Genomic DNA, 12,767 nt, shown 5'->3' on the forward strand with positions numbered 1-12,767 from the left:
GTCCCTTCCGGGGCAGGCGGGAATCGAACTCATGCGGAAGCGGCTTTAGATTCTCAGTGCTGTGCTTTAACCCGCGGCGCCACCAGGGAGGGCCTATACCTCTAATTTTAAAGGGCTCTTACATAGTAAAAATTAAAAAATTTTCTCAAATCATGCAAATTTTTTCTCCTACCAAATTGTACTATCAGTGTAGCCCATCCTGGTAAGATGTTTCTTTGCTACTCCAGAGAGTATGATTTGGTACATCTTTGTTTAAGGTTTATTAAATGCTAGTGCCCTTGACCCTAAAAGGTATCTCTCAGGAGACGCCTAATGAAAAATTTAAATCATGGACTATGTGGAAAATAGGTAACTCCAGCAACATTTGTATTTATAAGAGATTTGAAAACAGAAACAGCTTTCAAGGACAATTAAATCTGGTGTGCTCTCTTCATGATCTTCATACAGTATTGTTAAAAATAAGAAGACAAACTATTTATCCTATTTCCCTATTTTGTAACATAGAGAAGTATTTATTTACTTTGAAGAAATATGTCAAATATTACCAATAAGTCTTTGTAGATTAGGAGGTTACAGTCCATTTTTATTTTCATTATTCTTCTTGGCACTTCCTATAATGAATATGAATTATATTTATGATTTTGCAATATTAACTTTATCTTTTAGAAGCCAAATAAAAACATGTTTATTAAGATCCCCTTTAAAGTAATAGAGAAGTACTTTGCTCTATTAATTGGGTGGGACTACTTAGTAACTGAAAAGAACATTTTATTGATAGATTAGAGAAGGTGTTTGGGGAGCATTTTGTTCCACTGGAGTTCTGGTCTTTCTCAGTTCTGCCACCAAAGGAGTATTTAAAGGAAGTTGTCACAATGGTTCATTCTTCTGCATTCACGTAAATCACATTGTTCTATTTTTCTTTTCCTCGAGGGCTTTCTGTTTTTCTTTTCTGTGACATGTATAGGACTGAGGTCACTAAAGGTTATAACTACACTCTGGGGGAAAGGGAGCAGGTTTAAGGAAACAGTTTGTCTTAATCTATCCAGACAAACAAAGTCAAATCATGTAAGGGTGGGGAGATAATTATCAGAACACGTAATTACCCCCTTTGCTCAATACGTATAGAAAATGGGACCAAATAATCTGGACAAGGAGTTAATTGGCTTTTTTCCCAAGTTAGTAAAACAAGTGTGACCATGTAATGTAGAGAATATAAGCCTGTACTATCTTCCCGTATGTAGATGTGAATATGAGGTGAGGACCTCATTTTCTGTTTCTCTTTCTAGAAGGAGATATTTTTCCTGAATTTGCCTTTCTACTGGGACATCCACAGCATAACACATTAGGAGTTCAGATCTATTACTGTATTTGCTGGCTGAAAATTCTTGGTATAAAGCCACATATTTTTAGAGCTAGAAGATCTTATGAATTCATTTTAATTTCGCGTTCTATTATTACTTTTTTTTTTGGGGGGGGGCCAGGTCTTTCACATATAACTAAGATTCCTAAACTGAATTGTATTTATCCCTGCATTATGTCACCTGAGCTAGGAGACCTCTGAAGCCTCAGATCTCTAGAAAGATTCACCACTGTTAGCCGTTGACTTCATATAAGTCACTGGTATGGTATTTAAGAAGATGGTTTCATTCATGTTCAGTTACCCAATAGCACTGCATTCGCATGTGAAATTATGAATTTATCTAAATGCTATGTGTTTCTTTTTGTATTGGAATTAATCTAAGAGCCATTGGTTTAATCTTAATAATAGAGCCTTTAGTTAAGGGTCAGGAATTATGAATTGACATTGTGCAGAAAGTGAAATGTCCAGTGGGACCAATTGCAGCTCAGTACCTCACAGACAAGGATATGCCTTCTCATGGAAACAAGGAAATTCTCTTGTCATACTTTGGAATCTAGACATGGTCTCTTCCTGAATAAAAAGCACTTTGACTTGAAACCAGTATTTCTTTCCCCTTTTCGCCCTTTATACAAAGGTCCTTTACATAAAGAAACAAGAAGCAGTTGTTGAAAATTTCTCTCTTGGTATTGATAAAACGATTTGTTAGGATTTTGTGTGCCTCATGGGTATCTAAAGTAGTAACCTATTCCCAGAATGTTAGCTGCCTACATCATCCCCACTTGGATAACCTCAAAGCAAAATTAGAATTCTTGATTCCTCCACAGCACACAAATCTCACTTCTCGCTTGGGAAGTGGAGGCCCGGTGCCCCAGTTGTGGAGGCGACGGTCTAAGAGCTAATCGCAGTGTTTTGCCTTCTCTTTCTCTGCAGCCACTCTGTCAGCAGCTCTTGTTGACATCACTCCCCACATACATCCCTGAATCACTGACCTCTCTCCTTCACTGTTGTTCGTTCCATATTCAAGTCACTATCATCTCTCACTGGTCTTTCACGGGCTCTTTGCTCTCCTATAATCTGTTATTGGCTACCAAGCGGCCAGCAGGAGTCATCTTTTAAAGTTGTTTCCTGATGTAAAGTCACCCCCTGTTTAAAGTTTTCATTGTTTTTTTCCATAACAGTTGAAACAACATCTTTAGCCCTCACCCTGCTTAACAAAGGTCTTTGGGACCTATCTCTCTGATCCCAGTTCCTGCCACCCTTCCCATCATTTGAGCATGACGACCATTAACCCCAGGGCATTTCCCCCCACCAGAGATGGACTTTTATCATTTTCTATGGATGGCTCCTTCTAATATTTAGAACAAGATGTTCTGAGCAATGTTACCCATATGGAGGCCTTTTCTGACCCCCTGATTATAACAACTGCTTCACTACGCTACAGATACCACTTACCACATGCACTTTCTTTCGGCCGCCTTAAAGGATCTGAGTAACTCTTACAGTCCTCACCTATGTCCAGATAGAAGCACAAGCGAGCAGGTACCTGGTCTTGTTCCCTCTTCACTGCTGCGTGGCCAAGACCCAGAGGAGTTGCTCAATGAATTGTGGGGCATGAATCTCAAGCTCTGCTGCTTTTCATATGCTTCTGAATCTAGCTTCCCCTCAATTGGTATAGCAATAGTTCTGCCCCCCCTCCTTACCCCCCTGCCCCCGCCTGTTCTGTTTTTACAGCAATCTGGACTCTATGAGTATAAAGTCTTTGGTGTTCTGGAGGATTGCCCACCGACTCTACTGGCAGATGTCTATATGGACTTAGACTATAGGAAACAATGGGACCAGTATGTTAAAGGTGAGAAAGAATTATGCTTTTTAAAAATCAATTACAATGTAGGATCTATTGTTATTTGCTCAAATCAGTAAAAAGCAGTAACCTTAATATCTCCTATATTATGTTACTTTTCTTTATTTGGCATGAATATGTTTAGTATTAGGTCAAAATACCCCTTTAAATTTCCTAGGTCTTTCTCCCTGTATGATCTTTGACCTACTGTCCAGTTTGCTGGGAGGGCTACTGTGCTCTCATGGTTAAGTTGGTTATTACCCTATATACCTAGGTGGTCATGGCAGGCTTCTTAGAGGAGGTGGCATCAAAGCTTTGTTTTGAAAGTTGAGTGAAAGTTTTTTTTTTTATACTGAGTTACCTTATTATTTTTTTTACATCGTTCTTCATTTTGTACATTTTTTCATCTCAGTTGTAATCCCCATGGACTTCCCATCAGCACTTCATCCGTGTGCTCTTCCTGCTCCAGTTTTGACCCTGTTCCCCTCTACACCCCTATAGAATATCTCTGGTTTATAGTCGTTCGTTGATTTTCATTTTTACTTTATTACAATATTACAATTGCTTTTTTTTTTTTTTAATTTTTTTCTCATCCCTTCCACTCCTGCTATGAGTGAAACCATCCAATCTTTTTCTTTCTGGCTTATTTCACTAAGCATGATCCCTTCTAGCTCCATCCATGTTGCCGCAAATGGCATGAGTTTATCTTTTTGGATTGCTGAGAATGAAAGCCTTATAAATTACAAGAATACATGGGAGGTGGTTTACAAGGTGAGAGATCTCAGACTCAGGGGATAGTATAAGTCCGGAAAGCATGAAGTAGCATGAAATGTTCAGAAGCTGAACAATTTGGTCTTGTTGGGCTAGTGGAATCTAGAGCAAGAGTGCGAGCAGTGTCCAAGACCCCAAGGCCAGGCTGTAGTTCTCAGGAATTACCCTGTAATTTACCCTGTAAGTGATGGAAACTTTTGAAGGCCTTAATTAGGCCTACTTCTTGGAGCTGACAGTGACCTCTGCCATCTCAGTCACAGTGGAATGGAACCCACCACGGGGCTCAAAAATTCTGAAAGACCCCTGTGGAAGTCAGGAGACTCTTGGTTGCAGGTTCTAAGAAGATAACTAATGCCAGTATTGGAAAAGGGGGGAAAAAGTTTGTTTCATGGCATTGAAAACCCATGAGTTTGGCTTCCAGGACAGCTGCTTCTAAAACTTAAAACAATTTCTCCATCTCAAGTGTTTTTGTCTGACCTAATTTCTTGGACAGTCTATGTCATGACAAAGATGGCCACGGGGCTTGTATTTGACCATTTACATAGCCCAAGAGTAGCAGGAACAAAATCGACACTGCCCTGCTGATGCTAGCCAAAGGCCCAGAATGGGCTCTCATCAGCTCTTCTCGTCATAGGTCTGGTGCTTACTGCTGGGGACATATGTCACCTGGAGTTTTCAAATTCTTGTCCATCTAGGAGGATTTGTGACACCTATCCAAAGGGAAAGCCAGGCATTCTCTGCCCCAGCTTTTCTAGTACCATGATTCAGCCATGGAATATAGATGTTGCAGTCAGTGTGCATATGGTTTCCATGTGGAAACTACCAGCATCAAAACATCCATTTCCAGTGACAGTCATGGCTAAGGCATCTTAGCCCTGCCTGAGTTGCATTCGGCATCAGCAATTGGGCTATGGTGTCTGACCCAGTGGCAGCTGCAGTTGGGCTTCTCTGATGTTCTGAACCTAACTCCAGTGGTCTTGGGTATCCATGCCTTCTCTTGGAATCAGCTGGAGTCACCAGCTAAGACACTGCACCATCCCTGAAACAGTCACATTGGCCATGTCTTGCTCATTTTCTCAGCCCTAAAATGAATACCAAGTCAGTCCTTCTTAAGTCACATATTCAAGAAGAGGAAAGTCGAGATGCTGCATTGAGACCCTTCTTAGGCCAGTGCTGAACATGCAAGAGAGAGCTGTCAACTCCTGTCTTCTTTTCAGAGCTGTCTGCAACCTCCTGTGGTACCCACACTCTGGCAAGCTTTGTAACTCATGGCCTGCTTCTAATAAATTTTCTTTCAAAAGTTGGACTAAACAATACATTTCTCCTATCAGCATCTCTTCAGTGGACACTGTTTGCTACTTCAGCTGTCTTGGTTCTTTGACGGCTCCCAGTTGTCAGAAGCACTGGACAGCTTAGCGTAGAGAGAGCATTGCAGGTGCATATTATTAAATCCCTTGCCATCAATCCCCATCCAGAAGTTGGACACACTAGCTGTTGCACACACTAGCACTATGAAGGAAATTTGGTCATAGTAGTTGTGGTCTAGTGCAAAGAATCACGGGAGAGAAGAAAAAAGTTAGGATTAGCCATAGTGAAGTTGCTTGCCATGGTCTAGGAAGCTCTTTAGAACCTTCACTTAGAACATTCATTTCCCACCTGAATGTGCTGGACTAGGTGACTCAGGTCCCAGGCTAGCTGTAGTGTGTCAAGGAAATCTAGAAGGGAAAAAACTCAGAAGCCACACTGTTGATACTCTAGTGACATCTGGCGGTTACCTTGATTTTAAAACCTCTGAAAATTTATTTTTGGATGCCTGATTTTGTTAGATTACATTTTGTCAGACAAGCTTATTTGTATGATATGACAGATACATTTTGTTGGATTCTTTCATTTTTACTGTATTTATAGCTCTCCTATGGTGTGCTTCTGGGCTTCAAGCTTGCGGGAGGAAGTATCTGTCTGTTTTTTTCTAGAATTCTGTGCCTTATGAGTTACTGATTATCATGCCCTAGAGGTCATCGTACCTAGGCTTCTAATTCATGGATGCCAAAGAGGTTTCTAGATGCGTTAACTTCTTTTTCTCTCTTCAGAACTCTATGAAAAAGACTGCAACGGAGAGACCGTCGTCTACTGGGAAGTGAAGTACCCTTTCCCTATGTCCAACCGAGATGTATCCTTTCCCAGGGTACACCATTACTTGGCTTTCCGAGTGTTTCTCGGTCCGTGGTCATCATCTGATGGTCTTCCAGGGAGTGTGGACAGTATTGTCTTGGATTCTTGCAGAAGCATCTGCTAACATTGTGGCTTGTGTAGCTTGCAGAGTGTGGTTCTGGGCCTGACCCCTTGGGGTGTCTATAATGATCAGGCAACAGCTCCTCCTTTCCTGAGAAACTTTGTAAACTTTAAAATTGTTGGGCCTCAGAATTGGGGGCCTGCAAAGAATCTTTATAAAGAGTGTTTAATCCACACCCAGTCTATACAGGAGAAAGTGGAGCATTCAGGATGTGAAGTTGCTGGTGGAGTGTGGGGAGCTTTTTAGTTAACAGTCAGAGCGTTTAAGAAGCCCCGTAGTTCAGCCTGGGAGGCGAGATGGGAATTTGCTGGGTGGGCAGGGTGGGGGTCGGTGACTGGTGGGTCTCACTCCTTCTCTGGCCTCTGCCAACACAGCCACTTTGTCACAGTGAGTCACCCTGTCAGATCCTTTGAATTCAGGGCCTGGAGGACTTAAAAACAAAGCTTAGAAGCTGAGCTAGGGGTCTCCGGGGTCCTTTCTACTTTGACTTTCTTTACATCCATGTGTTCCTAAATAATTCCTCTCTAGAGAGAGGGGTTGTGTGGTGTGTTTTGTGTGTATTATTTGTGTCTGTTTTGTATCTAAAAGTATGTATCAGTCCCACCCCCGAAGAGATTATAAATCCCTTGGGGTTAATTTCTTGACACAATTCCCCCACGCCTTTAGGTAGTTTGCGTTTATGGCATGTGTTTCCACACATGGTTGATTCCTTGGTCTCGTCCATTTGATGTGGTTTTCTCTAATCCTGCCAATACCTTTGGAAGGTAAAGATCTCTACCCCTGTTTCACAGCTAACTCAGGTAAAGGGGAGTTCAGGTCTTTGCTTAGGTTCACACATCTACTTGGTGGAAGATACAGATTTGGGCCCTGGTCCAGCTGTCTCTAGTGACAATGATCTTGACTTGGGCACCATCCATTTCTCTGACCTCCCAGGGACACTGCTGGGTGTGTTTTCTCAGGAGTGGACACTCAAGCCTCGTGGAAGTTCTATTTATGCATTGCCAGAGTTCCATAGTGAGCTATATAAGCACATATGTGTGTCCAACAAGGGCTGTTCAGTTCTTGAGGAGAGAGAAGAATGTAGTGGAATAGATGATGACCTTTGGAGTGAACGATCTGAGGTTAAGTGTGTATTCATTCCCTGCTTTGCTGTGTGACCTTTGAAAAGGCCCTTCACTTCTCTGGGCCTGACCTGGCGGTCCTGAACTGGTGGTGGGCTGTGTGCCACCCTGGATCTTGCAGCCCTTCAAAGACATGTGCCAAATTTAAATCAACCAATCAAGTTAAGTTTCCCTTAGTGGAATGATAGTAGGTGTTTTCATCACATGATTGAGTTGTGGGAGAGAATGGAGTGATATTTGCTGTGAGAGAAAGAAAAGGCTTGAGGGAGGAAAGCTGTGTCCCACGTCTTCCCCACCAGTACAGAGAGAGTAGGGGCAATAGACCACCCTGTGTCTGAGCAGTTCTATGGGGTGCCCCCATGAGGGGTGGGACATCTGTGAGTACAGTCGAGACTCTGAGGGGCTGGGGCTGAGATTGTTGCTCTGTCACAGTGAGTGTATTGTGTTGTTTATTGTGCCTTTTTGATGGTTTTAGACTTTTTAATTCCTTCTAGTCTGTAACCTAAGTCATGTCATATGAAAGTAAAAGGAGCACATTAAAGAGTCGAGCCCCATCTACCTATGACAGTCAAACTGATTTTAGCAGCCAGATCTGGGTTCAGATTGAGATTCTGTCACTTCAGCTGGACCATGGGATCTTGGGTAGGTTTCTTCTCTGAGCCTTGATTTTGTCATCTGTACAATGGGCCTACACATACAGAACTCACGGGGACTTTGTCAGGGTCTAACTGTATGCTGTGTGTAAAACAGTCTATTATGTGCTAAGGACTCGAGAAGTGGTAGCTCAGTAAATGTTTCTCAGAATTTAATTATCTTCCTCCGACTTGCACCATGGACATGCTGGTGGTTCTGGGACTGTCTACTGAGGTGAAAGCGCTTTGTCCTTCCTGGTGAAGCAGTGTTAACCCAGAGAGGGAACCTGCCAGCTGTGTGCTCAGGTGCTCCATGTCTCCTGTGGTCACAGGAGACACATGTCTGCCAGTGACATTATTGGTCTGCACAGGGAGGCCTGCAGTCAGAGCTTTGGACTAGGGCAGGAGAGGGCAAGGCAGGATTTCCTGAGAGCTTATTCTCCTCCAGATTCCAGCTCCCGTCACGCCTACCAGCCCTGCCTGTTGTACGTTGTTAACTTGCGTCTCTTAGATACAGAAACTGAGTCTGAGGATCAGGAGCCCAGGGTCAGCTTGCTGCTTCATGACCAGTCCTCTGCTATCTCACAGAACCTTCTGGGAGAAAGGAGTGTTTCCCCTGCATGGTTAAACACTTTGGGGATCATTTACAGACGGGGAAGTTCTAAATGATCATTCCAGGTGAAAGGAGGCCCCATTGTGCAGCACAGGCAGGCAGGTGAGTGACAGTACAGGGGACAGACGCCACGTGGCAGGTACAGACTCACCCCACTTTGTGTCGACTTGTGGGCTTCCTTGTGGTCATCGGCAACGCAGCCTTGACTGGCGGATCAGTACGTCTACATCCGGCAGCGGCGAGACCTGGATGTGGAAGGGCGGAAGATCCACGTGATGCTGGCACAGAGCACCTCTGTGCCTCAGTTTACCGAAAGGTCGGGTGTGATCCGAGTACAGCGGTACAAGCAAAGCCTGGCAATTGAGAGTGATGGCAAGAAGGGGAGCAAAGGTAAAAGCCAGGTGCATGTGGGTGCCCCGGGCCGGGATACCCCTGTGAAGACCAGGCTGATGCAGCGTATTCCCTGAAGTCAGAGTGTAGGGTCGGGATTAGTGGCAGGGAAGGGACTGGCATCACCCCTGGAAACTTGGTTAGTGCAAGGTGGAGACTGAAGTCGCACTCAGCCCATGCTTAACGTATCTTCCCGTTGTCCCGAGGAAATCGCAACAGCCCGGCAAACGGGGGGCTAGACGGTCACTCTGGGCTGGTCCTGTGGGGACATAGGCCAGCCTGAGGGTGGGCGAGACCTGCTCAGACCCCCTCAGAGGACACAGCTCCTGTTCAGCACTGAGGCTACAGCTCCATGCCTCTCTGCCCCCGTTACAGCCCCAGGGATAAACGCTGAGATGGGGCTATTCAGGAATGAGTGATCTCGCATCTTAAGTAAAACCTGAGCTAAGTAAGCCTTGTTATGAGCTGTCACCTTGGCCATGTGGCTCTTCTGAATCTGCAGTTTATTGTTTATAAACCTGGGTTCAATTCTGTCAACTCCTAGGGATTGTTAGGATAATTAAATGAGAGGCTAGATATAAATACCTAGCGCTGGTCAGGTCTTTCATTAACAGCAAAATGTTTAAAAAAATATTTAGATGTAAACATCCTGTAAGACAAAAGGGGGAGCGGGCAAAGCCCCCCTGAATTATGTGTGAGGGCCTTCCTTTTTTCTGGGCGTGAATAGGAAGGTAGGAGGTTCACAGGGTTTGTTGTATCTTTTTAACATTATTCCTCCTTCTGAATTGTCTTTTCTTTCCCCCTCTAGTTTTCATGTATTACTTCGATAACCCGGGTGGCCAAATTCCGTCCTGGCTCATTAACTGGGCTGCCAAGGTGAGATTCGAGGAGGCAGGAGGGGGAAGTGTGTTTGACAACTGTTGACTTAGCCCCCTGGGCTGTCAGGCTAAAGAGACATGCTGTCTCAGGCCTAATGAGGCTCTTTGATGAAGCAGTGAGCTTGAGTGACTACAGTTAGGTCTGGGTTGCCAACACCCCGGATGGAAGCTGGGACAGAAGGCAAAGGATTGCTAGCTGGAATGCCAGCCCCTCCCTGCAAATGCACCAAGACGGGCCAAGATCACTCTCTGGAAACTTCAGACAATAGTCTGCTCCTTCTGGGAGCCCGCATGCCTTGGGACCCTGTCTCTGCTGGTGGAGGAGTAAGACAGACCGAACTGACTCAGGAGACAAGCAGACATGTCCACCTGGGAAGGCCTCTACTTTTATTTTGTTTTGTTTTTCTTTGAAATGAGAGGGAATTGTCGTGGTAGCTAGGATCACCAGAGACTGCCTCGGAGCTTGGCATCGCGGGGACCATTTAGCCTGCTTTGTGCATGTCCTACTTACTGGCTGGAGGGCCCACAGGGTCCCCAGGAGAGAGAAGCACAAAGGCGTTGAGTCAGACATGTGATCCTGTATTCTGGCTCTGCTGCTGCTGATCATCTAGGGAAGCCGTCCATTATTTTTTTTCTTTTTAAAACTGGAGATGGATATTAACAACCTTGTGGAAATGGAGTAAAAGAAGGCAGCATTTAGAGAAATTTTTGCCCAGTTTTCACATCTAACTAGGTAATAGGCTATTCAACCCTTGGTCTCTGCATCCTCACCATCTTCACATTCTGTAAGGCAAGTCCTTTCTTTCCCTTCTTAGGAAGAATCGCATATCCCAGCTCAGTCCCACTTCCTGTCATGTTTTAGATTTTATTTTAAGAAGCAGCATCTCTGAAATGGCTTCACTTTGCACTAGCAAAAGCCAAAATATAAAAGCATGTCTTGCAGCAGAGACCCCGCGTGGGCTCTGACCTCTGCCCTGGATTTTACCTTCTGTTGACATCAGGTCAGGGGCACTATTGTCTTTCATTACTCCCCAAGGCATCTGTGTTTACTTTTTGCCATCTCTCAGAGGTCAGGAGTCATTGCTCTGAGGACATAGAGGTGATGATCTCTCTTGCTTTGCAGAATGGAGTTCCTAACTTCTTGAAAGACTTGGGGAAAGCCTGTCAGAACTACCTCAAGAAGACCTAAGGAAGGGAGTGGGAGCTTTGTGTCCATGGAATGATGTTTGAGAAGTGCCACAGCCCCCCACACCAGCCTTCCTTTCCTTCTTTCGTCTTCAGAGGCCTGCACCCTACCTACTGCACGTCGCCCCTGCTCCTGTTTGCCTGATGCCTGGCTCGCCTGGCTGCTTCCTTTCCCACTCTCCCACCCCAGGACGCGTTGCCTTCTTCCACTATTGAATTTGGGTCACACTGGGGAAACTTTTGGTTGTTTATTTTTAAAAAGGGAAGTCCTCCATAGGGAACACAGTCATCCCATTGTGCCCCATTGGGGGGTGGGGTGGGTGGAGCAGTGACTACAAAACCCAAGACTGACCATCCCGACAAGCTGGCTCCTTCCCAGAATGTGATTTCTTGCAACCCAGGAGGGGTGGCCAGAAGTCGCATGTCTCCACATGGCTGCTCAGCCCAGCAAGACTGGTAGACCTATGCAGAGTGCATTTGTATTGGGCTCTGCCGACATGATTCAACTGGGATATGACACAATAAGCCAACCAGTCTCTCCCTAGTCCTCTTCCTGAAGGATCACTGTTATGTGATCCTGTTATGATATCAAACCATTTTAGAAAACATAGCAGGCCTGACAGCATAGAATGTGACAGCCATTTTTTTTTTCTAATTCATACGTCCCTGGCTTTTTCTCTTTCTTGTATGTCACTGGGGGATGCCTTACCCTACCTCACTAGCTCTGCATTTAACTGGAAACAAGACATGAAGATGACTGACAGGTAGTGAAAGCAAATATGCTTTGCACACTGCAAACAGATAAAGTAACTTTATGTGCAATGAGATGGATTTCACTTCTAGAATGTTTGGAAATGTTGAAAATAGTTCACAGCCAGTGAACTATTAATTAGCACCTTGTGTGGAATCTATCCCCTTTTCTCAGGAATTCCACCTAGGTTGTCTGCCTCGTCCACACTGAGAGATTTCAAGTTTCTTGTTTTCTACTAAATTTTGGTAAGATGTCCTGTGGCCAGAGGCAGAGCCTTGAAAATCTCAGGGAAAAAATTTAACTACTGTGTATGATGGTACTATGCCTTGATGAATGGACATAGAAATTCAGGACATAAACCAGAGTAGGAAATTTACTGAAATGGGATACCTCAAACTATGTTTTCTTTCTGGGCAGAAAAGTGTAGTCCTACCAAATAAATACAGAGCCACTTATACTTATCCTGTCTGCAGCTTCCTTCCCACCTTTCATGAGGATGAATTCATTAGGTCACTTGTTTGCAAGTCACATCTAATCTAACTCATGGGCTTCAACATGAAACAGGATTTGAAGATCACTAATGCGAGGCCACGTGTGGGGCCGCCTCAGTAGCTGCTGATAAGGCTGCTGAAACTTACGTTGGGATTCAGCTGTTTCCTTCAAGTGAGCTTCCTTGTTGGGCAGTGCTTGGTGGCTGGGTCGCTGCTACCAGCACAAAGGTGGTAAAGTAGCTTTGCATCTTCCTAGGCTCACACTGAGCCAAAAATAAGCACGTCTTTTTAATACATACCAAATTATCCCATGATTCCCTCCATTCCAGGGATCTTCCCCTCCCTCGTCATTGTGTTCATGTGGCTAGAATTATGCAAGAAGCGGGTACCTCACACAGTATAATCGCACCAGTGATGGAGCTAGAATTTTTTTTTTTTTTTT

At 44.4% G+C, this 12,767-nt stretch overlaps 1 protein-coding gene across 1 annotated transcript in view; it reads left to right on the forward strand.

The window, feature by feature from the left end:
- The window catches only part of PCTP (phosphatidylcholine transfer protein), a 23,187-nt gene extending 10,462 nt beyond the window's left edge, over positions 1-12,725 (forward strand). Inside the window, exons 2-6 of the mRNA XM_004684397.2 lie at positions 3,092-3,209; positions 6,062-6,141; positions 8,849-9,020; positions 9,829-9,896; positions 11,022-12,725. Of these exons, the coding sequence (XP_004684454.1) occupies positions 3,092-3,209; positions 6,062-6,141; positions 8,849-9,020; positions 9,829-9,896; positions 11,022-11,087 (504 nt within the window). The 3' untranslated portion in view covers positions 11,088-12,725. The remainder of the gene's footprint in view (positions 1-3,091; positions 3,210-6,061; positions 6,142-8,848; positions 9,021-9,828; positions 9,897-11,021) is intronic.
- Positions 12,726-12,767: the final 42 nt, after the last annotated feature.

This window comes from Condylura cristata, unplaced genomic scaffold (genome assembly GCF_000260355.1).
Source record: "Condylura cristata isolate star-nosed mole 26May11 unplaced genomic scaffold, ConCri1.0 scaffold00017, whole genome shotgun sequence".
In the NCBI taxonomy this organism is placed as follows: Eukaryota; Metazoa; Chordata; class Mammalia; order Eulipotyphla; family Talpidae; genus Condylura; species Condylura cristata.